The sequence below is a fragment of the Heliangelus exortis genome, chromosome 16 (genome assembly GCF_036169615.1).
Source record: "Heliangelus exortis chromosome 16, bHelExo1.hap1, whole genome shotgun sequence".
Taxonomy (NCBI): domain Eukaryota; kingdom Metazoa; phylum Chordata; class Aves; order Apodiformes; family Trochilidae; genus Heliangelus; species Heliangelus exortis.
Window position 1 is genome coordinate 9,226,080 of NC_092437.1, and position 18,977 is coordinate 9,245,056.

At 50.7% G+C, this 18,977-nt stretch overlaps 1 protein-coding gene across 3 annotated transcripts in view; it reads left to right on the forward strand.

Annotated features, from left to right (window-relative positions):
* The first annotated feature begins 10,361 nt into the window (after positions 1 to 10,361).
* Positions 10,362 to 18,977, forward strand: part of B4GALT5 (beta-1,4-galactosyltransferase 5) — a 34,522-nt gene continuing 25,906 nt past the window's right edge. Inside the window, exons 1-2 of one of the 3 annotated variants that reach the window (XM_071759471.1) lie at positions 10,482 to 10,611; positions 17,602 to 17,779. Coding sequence is in view for 2 of the 3 variants with exons in the window: in XM_071759469.1 (XP_071615570.1) it covers positions 10,485 to 10,611 (127 nt within the window). In the remaining variant the exon portion in view is untranslated. Of the gene's footprint in view, positions 10,612 to 17,601; positions 17,780 to 18,977 lie in introns of all 3 variants that reach the window. The other 2 variants (XM_071759469.1, XM_071759470.1) reach the window with 2 other exon arrangements.

Consider the following 18,977-nt stretch of genomic DNA (forward strand, 5'->3'; position numbering starts at 1 on the left):
TGCAGCTTGGAGCAGAGATAAGGGGAGAAGTACAAATTTAAAAGAGGTAGAGTTAAAAAGCAACAATAAGAAAGAGCAGTGGCAAGACCAGTAATTATCTCACAGGAAAGAGGGGATATATAACAAAATAAACAGAAAGGGTGAATGGAAGGAAAGCTATTTAGCTGTGGTGGGCTGGTAAGCACCCTCCCAGTTGCTCACTCCCTTGGGAATGGGGGACTTAGAAGGGCAAAACTGAGAAGGAACTAGTGGGTTGAGATAAAGACAGTTTAGTAAGTGAAGCAATGATGCATGAGCAAGAAAAGCAAATTAATTAATTAATTCACCTTTTCCCATCGGCAGCAGATGTTCAGCTGTTCATAGGGTTACTTGGGAAGAAAAATGCCATAACCTTGAACATCCCCCCTTCCTCCTCCTGTCCCTGAGCTTTTATTGCTGACAATGACATCCTATGGCATGGAATATCCCTTTGGTCACTGAGGATCATCTGTCCCAGCTGTGTGTGCCTTCCAGCTTCTGACCCACCAGTCTACTCACTGCAGGGGCAGAGTGGGATAAAGAAAAGGCCCTGATGCTGTGGCAGCCCTGCTCAGCAGCAGGTAAACATGGTGTGTTATCAGCTCTGGTTTAGTCACAAATCCAAAACACAGCACCCGACCAGTGCCTCTGCAGAAACCCCACTCTGCCCCAGCCAGACCCAGTCCAGCAGCACTGAAGTTGGAGAAGCTGGCGGAAAAAGAGCAGGAGCTGAGGGCAAGGAAATGGTTTATTTTCTTGGCAAGGCCATTCTTGGATCCTCTTCTCTTTCCAAGAAGAGATTAGCTCTGGCAGCCTCCTTTCACCCCTGCAATGATTCTTCTGATAGATCCAGCCACTCCTTCTCTCTGCCACATCCATCCAGCTGTGGCACAAGGACTGAAGTGGGTGCCCATTGCCCATTGCCCATTTCCATAGTGCTGCTGGCCATGTCCCTGCCCTGCTCTGGGTCTGATGAAGCTGTAACTCAGCAGCTCCCTCTGCTCTGTGAACCAAGGGAAAGCTCAAGGCCTTCGGCTGATATTTACTCCAATTAATTTCAGGGACACTGCCAGAAAAATAGTTGCACAGTCTCATCCCTCTGTCCCAGCAAAGCAGCCCTGGCTTAAAGTGATCACTGCTATTCTAAACCTGGAAATCTGCAGCGCTAGTGAAAATGTTAACAAAAAGCTGTTTGCTTAGTTTAAAATACCTTTCCAAACTTAACAGCTGAAATCCAGGCTGTGTACAATGAACTGCAGGCTGTAAATATATATTATTTTTTCTTATTTTATCTGAGGAAAAAGTGCCCATGGCAAAGCCAAGCCTGGTTTGTTGTTGTAACCAGGCACCGTTCTTAGCAAACTCCCCTGCTCACCACAGTCAGCTGCTGTGAATAGCTAATGGAGGTTGCATAAGAAGAGAAACTCCTGGAACCTTGCTGAAACCAGCTGTTGTGCTGGTAACACAGGGAGTACTTCTGTGAATCACGAGGTGGTGGTTAGGGACACGGAGCAGTTAGGGCCAGCAGCCCCATTAGGGCATGGGAGCTGGGCACCTCTGTATCACACTGCAGTGTCACCTGTAAAACCCTATAATGGATCCTGTGGGTGGTGGTTCAGGCAGGTAGCATGTGTGGCTGGCACATGAAATCCCCACAATTATACTGCTTTAACTGGGTGACAGCAAGAAATAAAGAAACTATCACACCTCTGGTCTTAGGAAATTCAGTTGACTTTTAATTGGAATATTTCTGGCTGCAGTTCTGTCATGTGGTCTCTCAGGTTCTTCGTAACAAGCAAATTCAATTCTTGATTCAAGCCCACTTTAGATGATTATACTCTACTTTGCTACATTTTCCCCTTTTCTGTGCTAGCTGGTGATGCTTTGCCTCTGCTGCTTGCCCTGTGTGCCAGGTCATTCAGCACAGTCAGCTGCAGACCCTGGCGTGGGCTTGGGCTGAGATCCAGAAACGTGGTGTCCATCAGGAAATGTTCTGCTGTTTTCTAGGTCCACCCTGACACAACTGCCATGTGTCCCTGGGGGTTAACAGGACCACTGCAGCCCTTTGTGGGGGACCAGGGCTGGCACCTTTCTTTGTGTCTTTCCTGGGCAGATGGTTTGTACACACACAGCAAATCCATCGTGCTTGAAGGGTGCTGATCCATCAAACACATGTAGGTTGTTGCCCAGCACCTCCACAACAAATCTGAGGCTTCCAGAAGGGGTTGGTCTTGCTGTTCATTCACTGTGTGATGGCAAGAAAAGCTCTGTACTTTCTCTTCCTGGTTTTTTTTGGTTTTTTGTTTTTTTTCCTGTGTGTGGCAGCACAGCTGGGGCTGCAGCACAGCACTGCCAACCAGACTGCAGATCCAGCCTGCTGTAAATAACTCTTCTCTTCTCCCCAGGTAAAACATCTCAGCTGAAAAAGAGCATGTATCTGGGGAGCTGCAGGCAGGCAGTAAGCTGGCCTAGGGGGATACCTGCAGTTCCAAAATAAGTCACTTCCAGGAGCCTTAGGATCCATTGCGTTGAGGACATTAAATCAACATATTTCACTCCTAGGGTTCTGCTTATGTCAACAGCTGATGCTTCAAAGCATTAAGTAATTACAAAAATCAACTGCCCTGTAGTGTGAGATATGTGGTGGAGTATTTAGACCAGATTGTCCTGACTGATGCCATGCAAACCTCCAAGGCTACTTCAGGAGATGCTTTGCCCTTGAATTCTTCAAAGAGAGGAGGACATGGGATTTGTGCATGGCACCTCTTGGCCTTGCTTGAAGGTCACCAGGAGGACTCTGGTGTTTCCCAGGATCCGAGCAGGCGGTCTGTGAGCTGTAGTGCAAGTGCTGTGACAAGCAGGTGTGTGCCCTGCCCTTGGTGGCAGCTCAGCTCTTCGACACCAGCCTGGACTGTTGAAATTGTTCATTGACTTTTTTTCTGCTCAGCAAGTTGAGCCAACACCCTGGGAGCAGGCAGTGCTGAGTCTTTGCCCCTGTCTCACCCTGAACTTCCACAGCAGCGTCGACCGCAGAGCTCTGAGTGCCAGGGCCTGGGGCAGTCTGTGTTTTATAGTTTGCAAGCCCATATTCCGGGTCCTGCTGTTTTATCTGCTACAAATAATCCTACATTCAAACCAACTGGCCCAGAGTTTCACTTTCTGCTCCATGCTGTGGCATTTCTGGTCGTTAATTTTTCAGAGGCACCCAGCGAAGCTGAGTAATGCAGGGAAGCAGCCTCAGACTGCCTGAGCGTGGAGGAAGCTCCACATTTGGCATCCAAGAAAATGTATGTAAATAGCTTTTCCAAGGCGTTCTCATCACCATCCACGTTGAAAGCAATTAAAGCTCCCTCAGAGTGACACTTCCATGCAAAAAACATTATCCAGCACATTGCCAAACTCCGGCACAGACGAAGAAATCATTGGAGGCAAGAATTCTGGACTCTGAGCTTTTGTTTTCCAGATGAGGTATAAATCAGTCACAGCAGCAAAAGCAGCTGCTGTTTTCAGAGCTGGTCAAGGTCTCTTTGGCTTCACTTCACCTTTTCTGCTCTCAGTTGTGCTCGCTCCCACACAAAGACTTCTGAGCCAGATATTTATAGAGCGACAGCAGGAGTTCCACTGCAAATAGGAACAAAATCAAGCATGAAAGGAAATCATTAGGATTTCCTCTGAGTAAAATAAATATAGTAAAGGTGCAAATGCTCCTTCGGGGAAAAAATTGGAGCATACAGCACAAACGGTGCCAGTGCAAAAGCAGCCGGAAAGCCTAGAGGAGAGGGAACCCAAAAGGATGGTGTTGATGGTTCTAGCAGATCACTCCCATGGGCCGAGCTGCTTCCCAAGCCTTGATTCAGCACATGCCTCTGTCCTGCTGAAGTTGGTGGCTTTTAAGCAGCTGTTTGAGTTCCCTGTTAAATTGCAGATTATGGGGAGGGGAAAAGGAGAATGGCTGAAATGGGTGTCCCACACCTGGAAGCCCCACACGTGGTGTGTTGGTGTTACCCAGCTTGTGTCAGTGCCACATCAGTGCCCTACACCAGAGGAACCATCTGGGGCATGGTCCTGCCTGCTGCCCACCAGAGCTGGCAGCTCCCACAGAGCTGTGTGGTGGTCGTGAGCAGGAGCTCTTCCCCCTGATAAGTTACAGCTCATCACAGCAAACATTTAGCCAGGGTGTTGCTGCTAGGGGATTGTTGCAGGAGCCACCAGTATGCAGGCAAGGATGGGACAGCAGGGGCAGCTTTCCAGCCCTATGGTTTTCATGAGGACATGGGCAAAATGGGGATGTAGAAAACAAATTTCCAAGCTCCTGTTGGCTGTGAAGGGGAAAGGAAACCTCCTCTTGCCTCATCAGACCAAGATGAGAGGAAATCACATTGTTCACCATGCTGCTTCTGAGCAATAAACCCAAAACAGAGCCCATTATAAGATTTTAAGGGAACTGAAAGGCTGCACATGTTTTAAGAAGGCCCTGCAAGCCTTCTCCTTGTACATCAAAGCGCAATGACTACAGAGGCAAAGCCTGGGTGGTCAAAAGGTTCAGCTCTTTGCATTTCTAATTAAATATTTATTCCAGTTAATCAAAACCCAAGCTGGGAAGAAGGTTCAAAATGGCTGAAAGCCTTTATACTTTACACCAGAAAAATATCCAAATATATTCACAGAATTAGATATGATTCCAGCCACTTATGTGTCTGGAAGTGTAAGGAGGATTCCAGAATGGAACCCTTTGGTAGGGTCACCTGTGTAGTTTGGCACTGCTCAGGGAATGAGTGAAAATGATTGTAGCTATTGAAGGTAATGGGCATTTTTTGCTGCACTGCAAAAGAATTTAAATTCTGTACTTAAACCACCATATTTAATGTAGCTGTGGAAGGTTCTTATTCACCATGCAACTCTCTTCTCTGCTTGGGAATCCAATTAAGTTGTTGGCCTTTGTGAGTTAATTTTGCATTATGTAATTATGGGTTAATAGAAAGCAATTTCCTCTGAAATGTTCTTTTGTTCCTCATTATCCCTGTCCCCAGATGTCTGGAATGCAGTCACATTCCTACATGGTGTGGAGTCCTGAAGTTTTTTTACAGGTGGCTTAAATAGAAGCAGAATTTCATCCCACTATCTTGCCTCTGCTGTTGGTTTTGAAATCCAGCTGTGTGCTTGAATAGCCCAGATGTTTCTTTTCTACCCCTCTTGCCTGGCAGGGTTTAGCCAGGGTTTTATCTCTCCCTGCACTGCTGTTTCATCTGGTTTTGCTTGATGTCCTTGCAATCCCTCGCAGACCAGTGAAGAGCAGCACTCTTCCACACCACCTGCAAACAAGGCTGGTGGAAACAGAGAGTTTGGCATCCCCATCTTGACCTCCTGGTGTGCAGAAATGGGATGGGCCTGTCTGTTCTCTGAGTCTCAGATAGTTTGGGCTGTTTGGCAGTATTTTAGCCCAGTCATCATCATAGCTTTTTGGGAGGGACTTTGTTAAGTTATATTTCAAAATCTGGATAAATTACTTACATAAAATGGCCCAATAACTTTATCTCTTGTCTGCTGAAGTTTCCTTCCTTGGGAAATTTTGGGAAGTACCTCTGGATGTATTCCATTGACAAGATATTCAGATCTCAAAGGCATTCTATGAGTTTTTGTGCATGTCCACTTTGACTGGGCTAGGTAGGTATGCTGACACAAGCAGAGGCAACAAAATCCATTGAGTCTCTGAAAAGTGCTGTGACAAGCTTAGCATTTCAGCCTTTTTTTTTTTTTTTTTCTGATGACAGCCACCTTCCAAGTGAACATGGAGCTCTGCAAAATCACTTCTGTTGATGTTGTTTCCTTTTGGGAGCTGTGACACATCTGTTGACTGTGGTAGAATGAGCTGTCCCAATAGTTAGGCACGTGCATGGCTATTAAGATCAGAGCCCTAATAGTCTTGTTAGAAAGTGTAGTGGGTGGCATAATCTGAGAACATGTCTACAGCAATCCTCCCTGTAAGGAGCACCTTGCAGCATTCGGTGGTGTTTTACCACCTTAATAAACAAAAATCTGCCTTTGGTTTCCTTTCTGTTGCTGCTGACGCATCGATGTGAGATAAAATAGCAGTGCCTGTGGGTGGCAGTGGTCTAATACCAAGCCAAAACCACCAGGGCCACTTAGGTGAGCTCTTATTGCCAAATTAAGTACACACCCTGTTGTGTCTTTCTGAAAACCTGCTGCATCAATAATTATGTCTGTGATCTGGCACACAGCAAACAATATGCTGAGTGAATATTTATTGCATACACTGTGTCTGTGGGCGTGCATGTAGAAAATATTTATATTCCTGCTATGTATACATCCTCTGTGTCCTGCTCCTGCTTGAAGCTGGCGATGACACTGCCTTGGCTTTCAATGGAGCTGGAGCAAGCCTTATGTTTCAAGGAGACTGTTAGTAAAAAATAGAGGGAACACATGACCAAGCCAACACCTGGTCAGCATCCAGTCCACCCAAAGTGTCCATCTCTGAGTGACTCAGCTCAGGTCCCACTTCTCTCACAAACTGTCTGGCAGCAGAAACTCCAGGGAAGATCCAAAGCAAACAGCACCGCTGAGCAGAGGGAGGGCTGACACTGTGTGATGCTGACTGTCCTCACCTTTATAATGGAGGCATTTTCCTAACCACAGGATAGAGTCTGTTCTGGAAAGTCTCTACCATTTGGGCTGAAGCTGCCAGAAACTGCAGAGTCTGTGACAAATACTGCAAAACACTAGTGAGGGCTGTGACACCCTTGCTACAATCTGTACTTTGCAGAAGTGGCAGAACAAAGATTCTCCTCCCAGATCAGATATCCCACAATCAGCCTCTGTGTAAAGTGACAATAAGAGATGTGCAGTCAGAGAGGAGCAGCCTTTTAATGACCATTTCAACCCCCAAAACTGAAGATTATCTTCCCACAGCAGCCCTTTTTGCTGGCTGCCTGCTCTGGGGTCAACTTCTCCACCAGGACCTGCTGCTCACCCCACATGCAATGCTGCCTGGCACTGCCTGCTCCCTGCTGGCCCTCGGGAGGAGGTGGCAATGCCTGTTCCAGGGTCGAATCCTTGGGGTTTTTCCTGGGAAGGTGGGTTTGTCCCTTTCACAGGGTCCAGACAGCCCCTCACCACCCGCTCTTGCAGCAGCTCTGATACTTTTGCAGCTGGGTGCAGGATCTGGCCTGCCAGACATCTGCCCAGCCTGGCTGTGCCAGCGTTCCCCAGGAGCCAGGCATGATAGCTGCCAGGTTTGGTCTCCCACACACCTTGCTTGAGCAATCGTGTTGGTGTGACTGCAGATACACAGCTCCAACCTCTCCAGACTGCGTGTGGTGAAATGGTGTCCGTACCCTCCCTCCGAGCACTGCTCTCGCGCCAGGGCACCCCCGAGCCATCAAAACAGAGCTTTCCCTCCAGTGATGCAGAATACCTTTTATGTGGAGACATGCTCTAAGGGTGCAGTGAGGTCTTCTTGTGAGAGTAGGTGCACTGGCAGGACCTGTCCTCCCATTCCTGCTCATGGCTACACACCAACAGACCTTACCTTCCCCTTCAGGCTGCCGGCAGAGCTGCACATCCAAGCCCTCCTTGAAGAGTCTCAGACACCCCCAGTAGGTTAAACTCTCCAGAAAGTGGGTCCTTGCTCACCTACCTCAGGCTGGGAGGGTGGAGGAAGGTGGTGGGGCAGGGGCAGGGCTCCCCAGACACAAAACCCTCCCTGCACCCTCCCTGCAGCAGTCCTGCTGGGAAGTGCTCCTGCCCCAAAGTCCTGAACTGGCCCTGTGGAATGATGCCAATAATTCTGCCTAGAAGTGCTCCTACCCCCTCAGTCCCAACCTGGTCCAGTGGTATAATCCCTCACTTTTAAACTTCTCTTCCTGTTTAATTTGATTTGATTTAATTTTGCTGTATTTTATTGGAAGAGGCTGATGGGAGGGACAGTGGCTTTGGTTGTTGTTTCTAATCCCTTGGCTGGGATGCAGTGGAGAGACAGGGAAGCGAGAAGAGGAGAAAATAGAGTAAATAAACAAACAAACAAAAAACAGGTGGGAAAAAGTGAAGTGGGTTGATTGGGGCTGAGCTGAGCCCTGGGAGGAAGGGAGGGAGAGAGGAGGTGAGTCAGAGCTGGGGCATCAGGGCTGGCATGCCCCAGTGTGGCTCCAGGGCTTCCCTGACTCCACTTCGCTGTGACAGTCCCCATTGTGGCAGCCCAGGCCTGGCAGTGAGTTTCTGGGTGGCTCCTCCAGCAATGTCATTGTGAATTAAATATGTTCAAAAGGTTAGATTATTGGTTGCGATGATGTCTCACCTTCAACTATAGCTGCATCCAACAAATCATAAACTAAGCAAGAAATCTGTTTGGGTTTCCTCACCCAAGGCATCCTTTTAGGAGCTGGCTAAAAGCTATTTTGAGAAGAGCAAATTCACCACTTGGCCATGCAGTTCTGCTGGAGTATTGTGGTCTCCCAGAAATTAATAGGGCTTGGGATTTAATTTATTTCAGTGAAGGTGGTGGTGTAGTGGCAATCCTAGAAAACATGAACAAGCACCAGTTTCCTTGTTCCTTAAGATTATGCAGCTTAATGCAGACTCTCCAAGGAAACCCATGCTTTCCTCCTTGGCTTCCTGGCTCTTGGGATCCTCTGCACTCAAGATCCTTCTTCTCCTTGGCATATTAAGAAAAGTAATGCTTTACATTTTAAAGAGAGATTTCTACTTTTCTGCTAATCCCTGCTCTTTTTTTATCTTCACTTTTATCTCCTCCCTCTTCCGAGAATCTAAGCATGTAAGAGGAGCCTGTTTGTTTCCCTTGTTTGTTTCCCTTTTATCAAACGTGGCAACTGTTGTCTTTATTTGCCCTTTCTGCATCCAAGCTGAAAAGGAGGCTAATCTTTCCCAAGTTACACAGCTGTACCTGGAGAATCCTTCATCCCAATGTCTGGCCTTGAGCTGACATGGGGCTGGGCACTCACTGTCTGGCTGGGTCGGAAATTTGGATTGAGCAATGCCTCATTCCCTGCTGGGAAGAGGCTCACCCTAGAATGTGGAGGCAACCGGGGACACACCAGTCATGTCCTGTCAGATGGTCTTTCCCCATCTCCCACCCCACAACCCATTTTTCCTGGAGATGTTGCTGCCTTTGCTGCCAAGCCTGGTCTACAGCCCTACTTCCTGACCTGGGCCTGGAGCCCAGGATTGGTTTTCTCAGCCCAATCTATTGGTGAAGTAAGGAATTATCTCTCCCCCTGGCCTTCCCTGAACAAAGTCTGAGTTGCACAGATCCTGCTATCATAAATGAGCTAAAAAACACAGCTTTATGGGCTGGACTGGGCCCCATCTGCTCTGCAGCTCCTTCTCCTGGCTCCCCTGATAGGGATGGCATTTCTTCTCACCTATTTTTTAATTTTCAGGCATCTCCATATCTCCTTCCAACTCCTCCTACACACAACAGAGGAACTGCCCACAAACATGTGCAAAACTACTTAATTTCTCTTTAACCAACTGGGCTGCTGATCGCTGCTAGTGCTGATTATTGCTTTGACCGTGATGACTTCGCCCCCTCTTCGCTTCTGCCCATCTGTGCCCACCATCTCCTCGCAGGCTGCACCTCCTCCTGCACAATGTCTGGGGGCACCCAGCACTTGTCCAAGCAGACCCCTGCTGCCTGGTGGGGTGTGTCCCCCAGATTTATTACTGCATGTGCCAGGGCCATGAGTGGGTGTCTTGGAGCCATTTCTTGATGTTTTGGGAGCATGGTTGAGTGTCCCTGGACTACTGAGTATCTCTGTACCATTGTTGTATGCCCTGGCCATTGCTGGCTGTCCCGGGAAAGTAAGTGGGGTACCAGGTCCATGCCCAGGTGTCCCAAGGCCATCAGTGGTGCCCCACTACCATGGGGCTGTGTGTCCTGCGGCCACCAGTGGTGCCCCAGATCCATAGCCAGGTGTCCCGAGGCTACTGCTGGGTGTACTGGAGCCATGTCTGGGTGCCCAGGGGCCACGGCCCAGTGTCCCAAGGCCATTGCTGGGTGTCACAGGTCAATGCTTGTGCATCTCGGGGCCACTGCTTTGTATCCCAGACCCATCAGCTGTGCCCCAAGCCCATGGCCGGGTGTCCTAATGTCATTGCCGAGTGTCCCCAGGCCACTGCCCGGTACCCCTGCCCATCAGCGGTGACCCAGGACCACCAGCTGGGCCGCAGCCGAACCCCACCCCAGCGGCCCAGGACCGGGGAGGGGCGGTCTCTGCTCAGGATCCCCGGGCTCTGCAGCGGGAGTTTGCAGCCGGTCCCCGCGGCGCCCCGCCCCGCCCCGCGCCTCCCGCCCCGCTCCGCCCCGCTCGGCCGCGGCTCATTCAGGCGGCGGCGCTGGGCGCGGGCGGCGGCTGCGAGCGGCCCCGGCGCGGCGCCTCCCGCCGGGCCTCGGCGCATGTGAGCGGCGGCAGCAGGGCGGCGGCGGATCGGCCATGCGGTGGCCCCGCGGCCCCCGCGGCGCCTGGCGGCTGCTGCCCCGGCGCTCGCTCCTGGCCGCGCTCTTCCTTTTCTCCCTCTCCTCCTCCTTCCTCTACTTCATCTATGTGGCGCCGGGCATCGGTAAGCGGCGGGCCCGAGGCGCGGGGGTGCGGGGCGGGGGCACGCCGTTCCGCCGCTCGAAACGCTGAGTAATCCGCGCCCGACCGGACCCGGGACCCGGGGCCGCGGCATCCCCGGCGGCCGCTGCCCGGAAAGGGGCGGCCCGGGCCCGGAGCCCCCGGCTGCGGCTCCGCCGGTGCCCGGGGGCTCGGCGCCGGGCAGCGCTTTCTCCGCCTTCCGCCGGCGCCGGGGAGAGCCCGCAGCCCCGTGCAAGGGGAGCTTTCCCCGGAGGTTCTCGGGGCGGACACAGGAGGGGGTGCCGGTCCCCGCTGCGCGGAGGGGCCGCGGGAGGTACCGGCCGGGCTCCCTCCGGGGCTTCCCCGGGCTGACGGGGCCGAGCTCAGCCGCTGCCGGAGCCGAGCGAGGGGCAACGAGGCTGCTGCCTGCCGGAGAGTTTGTTTTGAAGAAGTGGCGTGTTGTCCGAGGGTCCGTGGTGTAAACGGGGTCTCTGACGGAAATCTTCCTCTTTTTATCAAGCGGGACGATGAGAGGTGTGTGTATTAGGAGAGCGGACTCGTTCCTGTCTTTTGCGTTGTGTGCTTCACAGGGGACTGGAGTCCCCGTGTGCCAAAATGGCTCATGGCACCTAGTGCCGGTGGGACTGAGCGCCCATCTCCCGGGAGATACGGGAGAGCTTGTACCTCGGAAAGCAGCTGTTGTCTTCTTGCCGTGTATCTGTCTACCTTTTGCGAGGAGGCAAGGCTTGTGGTTTGGCCTTCAACCAGACTTTGACAACAATTAATTTTTATAAAAACAATCCTTTCGAAAGAAATCTTGCTGATGAGAGTTTCTCCTTGAAATGTCATTGGTGTTGCTCATGCCATCCCTAGCTTGGACATCCCAGGGAGGCCTGTGTGTGATTTTTTAGGTGGCTCTTGTGGGTCTTTACTTACAGATGATGTCCCATGGCTGCTTTCAGAGCCTTTCACAGGGCTAAGTTGGGGGTTGGCTGGTGCATGAAGGCTCATGGGCCTTGTGTCTTGGGCACAGCCAGAGCGAGGACACATCTCCTGGGTCTCCCCACCATGCTTCTCCCTGGCTTGGTGGCCCAGGGCTTTGCTGTCATGATGGTTTGATGGGTGTCCTGCAGGTTGGCTTTGGAGCTGTAGAGATGTTCTCTTCCATCTGTTGGAGGACAGTTTCACGCTGGAGCTAATGGGTGGCACAGCCACTGCCTGCTCTCTCTACAAGCACATCCTGACTTGCCATGTTGTTTCATTGGGTGCATCCTGCAGCCCTTTGCAGGGCAGGCACAAGGGATGTTCTCTTCAAAAGCCATGTGGGGCTGTTGATGGACTTCCTCAGCCTGAAGGAAGTAGCTATACAGTTTCATAAGGAAACTTTTCTTATAAACATGAATGCAATTCAGCTTCTGCATGGCCATGAGTCTCTAAGGGGTGCAGGAGATGTTTTAGGGTATAAAATACCCTTTAAAATCCACTCTGTCCATAGGCTTTTCCCTGTGTGGCCCTTGGATGACACAGTCACATTCTATCCTGTGTTCTTGTCATCTGATGCTGAAAGAGGAGGTAGAGAGGTGAAGAAGGGGGTCCCTTTCCCCACCTGCACGTGGATGTCAGTGGTGTTCTGAGTCATCTCCCCATCGGCTGACAGAAGATCTAGTTCCTTTTTTTTTTCTTCCTTTTTTTTTTTTCCTTTTTTCCCCTTCTTCTTTCAGCCAAAAATGTTCTGTCATGGAAACCCAGCCCAGTATTCCCAGGACAGCTGGTCTCATCCTCCAAGTGTTTGGAGGGAGTTTGTTTTCAGGACAGAGTAGTAAGGAGAAGCTTGGAAGAAAAGTGAAAAGTGAGTGAGATGGGACATGAACAGAGCTGGGGGTTTCAGTAGGTCAGCCACATGGTGCGTGATGGAGAAACACTCTCAGTGGGGTGCTCTGGGGCCACTTGCCTGCCTTGTGTAGTGGGGTAAAGCTGGGTGGTTTTCTCTGGCTGCTGAAGGGCTTGAAGAAGCCTCTGCTGTAGAACTGTCCCATACAGGATGTGTTGAGGATGTGTCTGAAGAAGAGCATGCAGCTCATGGGCTAAACCATGGGCAGAGGAGTGATTAATCCATTCCTTGATCATACCTTAATTAAAAAATCCAAATAAATGGCACCTGAATCTGTGAGTGAGCTTGAACCAGCTGGACCTGGAAGGGTTTTCATCTGCTCAGTGCTGAAGGCTGCTGGAAGGAGCTCCCTCGGTCGACCTCTGTTTCTGGGGGTCAGGGGCCAGTGATGCTGGATGTGGACCTGGGCAGCACCAGCCCCTCTAGCTTGGGAATGACTCTGTGGTCAGATGGAAGCGAGGGTTCAGGCACTGCTTTGACAGAGTGTGCTGTCACTGAGCCCCTGGCTTTGGGGGGGGGGGGAGGAAATTCATTGGCGTTGCTGAGGCTTGTTGTGCTCCAGTGCTGGGAGGAAACTGGGACAGTTGCACTTTTGGGTGCTGTCTCAGCTCATTGGTGTGGAGCTGCATGCTTGCTGGATCCCTTGCTGGCTGGAAAAGCTGGAAAACTGCTCCTGGTGCCTTTTGAAGGGTGGGAAAGGGGTGCTCAGCTTGGGCTCTTGGGTTGTGCTGGGCTATTATCCAACTGGCCGTTGTGTTTGGCTCCTTGTAATGCCAGCATGCCCTTGGTCTGCTTGAGACAGAAATGCAGGAAGAAATCTGTGTTTACTGTCAGCAAATCACCACGCTTGGTACCCACAGGGAGCCCAGAGCTTTTGGATCTTGTGTTTGTGTTGTGCCCTGGTTTATTTGATGCCTGGGGTAGCTCCTCACTTCTGTTCTTCACCAAGGTTCCTTCCTATGGAACTGAAATCTTGTGGCCTCAAGTTTGTGCAGCAATCCAATGTAAACAGTCAGGACCACCTCACATCCAGTACTTATGTCCCCTCCCCACACACCACCCTAGTGATTTGCATCCCTGAGCTCCCCAAACCACCCCTGAAAGCAAATTGCCAGAGACCCAGCTGATGGCACAAATACAGCAAGGTCCCCTTTTATTCAACGCCGTTCCCAGGCACCCGCTCGCTTTTGTCCCTGCGGTGGCCGGGGTGATGCTGTGGGTCTGTCTCATCGTGACCATTGTGCCCTGGATGAGGCAGCTGATTGTTCTGCTGGTGGTGAGCTGGGACCGAGGCACGGCGGGGCTGTGGGAGATCCAGTGGCTGGAGGCTCCAGGAGATGCTCTCCCATCTGCACGAGTCCCTGTTGCCTGCCAGGGTTGCCCTGCAAGGCAGCAGGTACGAGGTGATGCTTGCTCAGGGGGGGAAGGGTGCTTTTGCTCACTGCCTTGCTCAGAGGTCTTGCCAGCATCATCATCAGCAGGGCAAGGGGCTGCAGGTCAGACTGTGCTGTAATTGTGTGGAATCACTCTGGTCTCATCTTGGAAAAAAGCAGAGTTTGGCATGTGGCGAATAACTTTTTCTGCATCAGAATTCAGTGTGCACCTTGGGAGACTTTTTTGCAAGGCTTGTTCCTGGTGCTGAGGCTCCTGTCCTCCTGGACAACTTCTCTGCATGCCTCTCCCCCCTTCGGAGGGGATGTGCAGGAATGGGCTTGCTGAAGCTATTTTATCTGTGCCTGGACCTTTGTGTTGGAGCAAGAGTTCTGCAAGGAGCTAAGCTACAGTCCTGGTGCTCTTTTGACAGGGCCTGGGAAGTCAAAGTAATTCCTTCCTGCAGCTGAAAACAGTAATGCCTTTACAGCTGCTTGCACTACAAGTTGCTAGTTCATCTTGATAACTCACTGCAAGAGTAGGAATTTCTCAGACCTTGGACATGGTCCTTGGAGGGAGGGTGGTTGCTGTGTGGCTGGGAGGAGGGAGGTCAGGGTGCTCAGTAACTGTGCTTTTCCTTTGTTGTCTCTCCAGATGTTGGAGCCTTTTAATTTAATTTCATTTTTTTTTTTAAACTGGAATCTTACTTGGTTAGATCTGATGTAGGAAAATAATGCAGAGAATTTAAATTATTGGGTGAAAGATTGTTACCTTTGTGAGAGAGCTGTAATTCACCCTGGCTTTACTTCCTCAAAACTTATCAGGAATTGCTCCTGACCGGTTGTACAGGGCACGAGGTAGCAGCGTTAGCCCTGAATTCCATTTATGATGCAAGAACTTGATTTTGCTAGGCAGGAGTGTTTTCAAACACTGTTCCTTTGCACTGTGTTTTGATGGACAGCAGAGCAGACCAAGGGCTTCCTTTGTACAATTCATTACTGCTTTGGTTTTATGGCTGGACGTGCTGATCCAGTTATCAGCACAGAGGTGTTCCAGGTGTGAGAATGGCACAGGATTTTGCTGTCCCTGGCTTGCCCCAGATTGAGGGGACCATGGTACTGTGGGAAGTGGTCAGGACTGTCTTTGGTGGTGAGGAACAGAAGAAAAGTGGTGGCCGTAGTGCTGTGAAGGGGGGATGGCACTGTGGGTACATGCAGCTGGGGCTGGTGAGTCCAGGCAAGGGGAGTGGGGAGGTCCTGTGAGGGGTGGGTAGCTGGGCACTGTCTGAACAGGGACAGAAAGTGAAGGTTTGCAGCCCTGGCTTTCATCTTCTAGCTCTTCCCTCTGCAGTGTAAAGGTGTGTGGTATCTTACAATGAAACATGGTCAGCACTGACCTCTTTCACCCTCCTCTTCCTGAGAGATGTGCCAAGCTGCATTTCCCAGACTAAGGAAGGAGCAGCCCAATTCCTCAGTGTATCCCCCTGAGGTTTTTGTAGTCCTCAGATCTGACAGTGGCTGGGAGTAGTAGGAAATCCTCAAGTGCTCCTTGATACAAGAACTTGACCTCAGGATCTCCTGTGCTATGTGTGGAAGGAGTCTGGTGGTGGCTGTGGGAAATGGTTCCTTTCCTTCTACCAGCACTGGGTCTCGTAAATGGTGCAGGCGGGAGAGTGGCTGCAGACGTGTTGTCGAGGCTCTGGTGTTGGAGAGCATTTGTTGGAGACCACTTTTTGGTCAAGGCTAACAAATGACAAGGTTTCTTTGAGGAGAGGTGAATTACTGGGTTTTCATTGCCTGCAAGCACCTGTGTTGTCTGTCAGGCACATCACGTTTGGCTTATTTTGCTGGTGGGTCGCGTGGTTTTGCAACTGCATAGGGCATGTGTAGAGTTCATGTTTCATCCATCGGTCTCTGGAAGGCCTGACTGACCAGCTGTGACAAGAGCTTCCATGTACTGGTTCATTTCTGGCAAATTAAATGCTTCAAAACTTCAGTGATCTGCAGCAGACCAAAGCTTAAAGCAAAGCCATTAGTGTTGTCAGCCCAGACTTCCAGGAGAGCTGATCCTCACGAGACTGGGAAGCTGTGGAAGGCCCAGGCTTTAGCAGGGGCTCAGTCAGTTCAGGTGGCTGCTGGCTCTGATGGAGATAAGGGCTCTGACACTGCTGCTTTGTTTCCTGAGCTGCTCGTCTGCCTCTTTTCCAGGTGGACTCATTAATTGCATTAACTCCGGCAGCATCTGCTCTGCAGGGTATGATGGACACTCTGGGGACCACTGCAGGGAATGGAGATGAACAACTGGGGAGCTGTATGTTTGCACTTGTTCCTATTTGAATTCTGTTACTACTGGTGGCTTTTAGTATCCAGGCAGTGCATGGAGTCTTTAAATGCTTAATTTTATTGGAACTTCTGGGGAACCTCATAAGGGTGGCACTGGTGACCCTCAACATATGGTGCTGCCTGGGCCCAGTGTGCTGTAGGCTGGACAAGGGTGTGCAGAGCCCTCTGCTCTCACTGTGGCAGCACCAGGGGATGAAGGCTCTATAAGAGAAACTGATGTGCAGCCATACAGAATGAGAAAATCTTCCCCTGAGCAGCTTTATTTTTAAAACATCATTGTTAACAATTAAATATGTTTACTTTGACAAAACCTTTGCTGGATTATTTTAGTAAAGTTTATTTTTCTAGTGGCTTTTCCTTCTTTGCAGTTGAGATGTTGATCTGACCGTAGTTTTGCCTGACAGCATTTTCAACATGGGTGCATTAGGATGGTTAATGTGTGTTTGGAGGTTTCCTAGCACCTGCTCTAAATACTGTATATTGTGTATATACTGTATAGTGGACTGAGAGATGTTTTTGGATGTGTTTTTTGGACAACATGAAACTGAGAACGTTAGAAATGCTGGGGCTTTTAGCATTACAGCAGAACTTCTGGCATTTTGAAAGGAAAGTTAGACTGAGAAGCTGAGGGGTGATGACAGTGCCCAGCAGGAAAACCACTCTTGGTCATCCTTACTTGGGAGGGTCCCAGGGCTGACAGGGACACCGTGTGTAACACCTGGCCCAGGGGATGCATCCTTCTGGGTGCAGTTGTGGTGCAGAGTGTGATGGGCAGGGTGCTGGTGCCCATTTTCCATGGCAAAAGGGACTTTCTGGGGCTTGGTGGCTTTGCTCAGATGAGGGAGTAGGCTGTTGTGCCCAGGAGGAGGTAGGTTTGGAGGATCTCTCATGCTCTGTAAACACTGAATATTTTCTATAAAGCCCCAAGTTTCAGTGCACTGTTTTTGATACTTTGTTTTTCCAAGGCGTGTAAATATTACCTTAAGGTGGCAAGAAGAAGCTCAGTCTGAGCTGCTACCTCCTTCCTGGCTACAGGGGTTTAGTGCTTGCTTGGGCTGGACTTCAGCGGAAAACTTGTGGCCATGGTGTTTGATGTCCTAGAGATCATTTTCCTAGGTCTTTTGGTTTTGAGGTGCAAAACCAATGGTCTCTTTGCAAGCCTGTGGTTGCATGTAGCATCCTCAGTATGGCACAACCCCCTTCAGAGCCCTTGTCCTAGTTGTGGGTATTGTCCCAGGGCCCCTCTGAAGATGCTTTTGGGGTCCTGGCCAGGCCCCTTACACCAGAGGGGACCCCACACAAGGTGCTTGTCCCCCTGGCTCTTGCTGCAGGGGACAGTCTGTTTCTAGGAGATGTGGGCTCAATAGCACCCTGTTTTTTTTTTTCTCAGGGTTGTGCCTCAGTTTCTCTGCTGGCCAGGAGTTTGCTCTGTTAGAAAACTGCTATTTTCCTGCCCAATGGGTGGGTTGGTGTCTGTGAGATGCTGGCCTGGGGTCCCTGCTGCTGGAGCTGCAGCTGAGATGGTGCCAGCAGAGCTGTTCCCTCCTTGTGGCTTTCTAATCTGAAAGGTAAAGGTTGGGCAATATTTCTGCACGGAGGATGCCTCTGCACATGTAATGGAAGAAAGCACATACAGGCAAAAAACCTCTGCACAGCTGTGGGTGGGTGGGTGGTGGTACAAGCAGTCTTCAGCTGGCGTTTGTTTGCGTATCTAGGGAATTTTATGGCAAAATAATTAATTGGTTTTACTTGAATGCTGTCGCCGTGCAAACAATCGAAGGAACCTCTTGAATCCTGGCACTGCGTTAGCCACCTCCTTTGCTTTGGAGAGGTTGGGGACCAAGCTGTGCTGAAACTTTGTGCTGATCTGCTGCCAAAAGGGTCCTGCAGAGGGATCAGAGGGCTAGCCATCAACAAGGAGGATGAGCTGGCAGAGGTCTGTGTGATGCCTGCGAGAGTGGAGCATGTACCCTTAATTTATGGTGTCTCCCCTCAGCAGCAGGTTGGGAGAGACTGAGTCTGGAGCAAGGGGTTTGGATGGAAAGCAGTGAAGATGGCTACGTGACTGCTAATATTTATGAAGCTCCTCTAAAAAACCAATATGTACAAAGCATTCAGAATGAAAGAGGAAAGGAAAGACTGCAGTGCACCAGGAAGACAAGTGCTACCTGATACGTTTTATTTTTTTTCCCCTCACCTACCTAGCAGGAAGAGGAAAGCACTTCAGTCCCGTCCCTGCCTGTCATGCTCTCTGCATCCGCGGGTGTGCTGGCAGGAGCTGCCTGCTCTGCCGTGGGAGCCTTGGGTGCCTTGCACAGCCACTGCTCACGCTGCTGTGTCCAGAAATGTGGCCATGGCATGGCCAGGCTCTGCCTGGGGGCTGGGGTTGGGTGGGAAGCTGCCGAGAGTCAGCAAGTGATGCCCAGCCCACAGGTAAATAAACGGGCTAAAATGGCTGTGTTCTGTGACAGGAAAGGCCAGAGCTGCCGTAGCTCTAAACGAGTTTGGGCCATGCCCAAGGCGTGTGGTGTTCTCTGCACTAGGGCTGCAGCAACCTTCTTTGAGGGGAGGATAGTGGGTATTAAGACCCTATCAGCAAACACGGGGTGCCCGTGGAGCTGGGGACCCCCTGGATGGGGTGTGGGACGGCCACTGCCCGCAGCAGCTCCCGCAGGAGGGTGAAATGCTTCCACACATGCAGCGCACCCTTATTCTGCAGTCCTTTTTTTTTTTTTTCTTTCCCCTCAGTGTTTTTCCAACTCATGT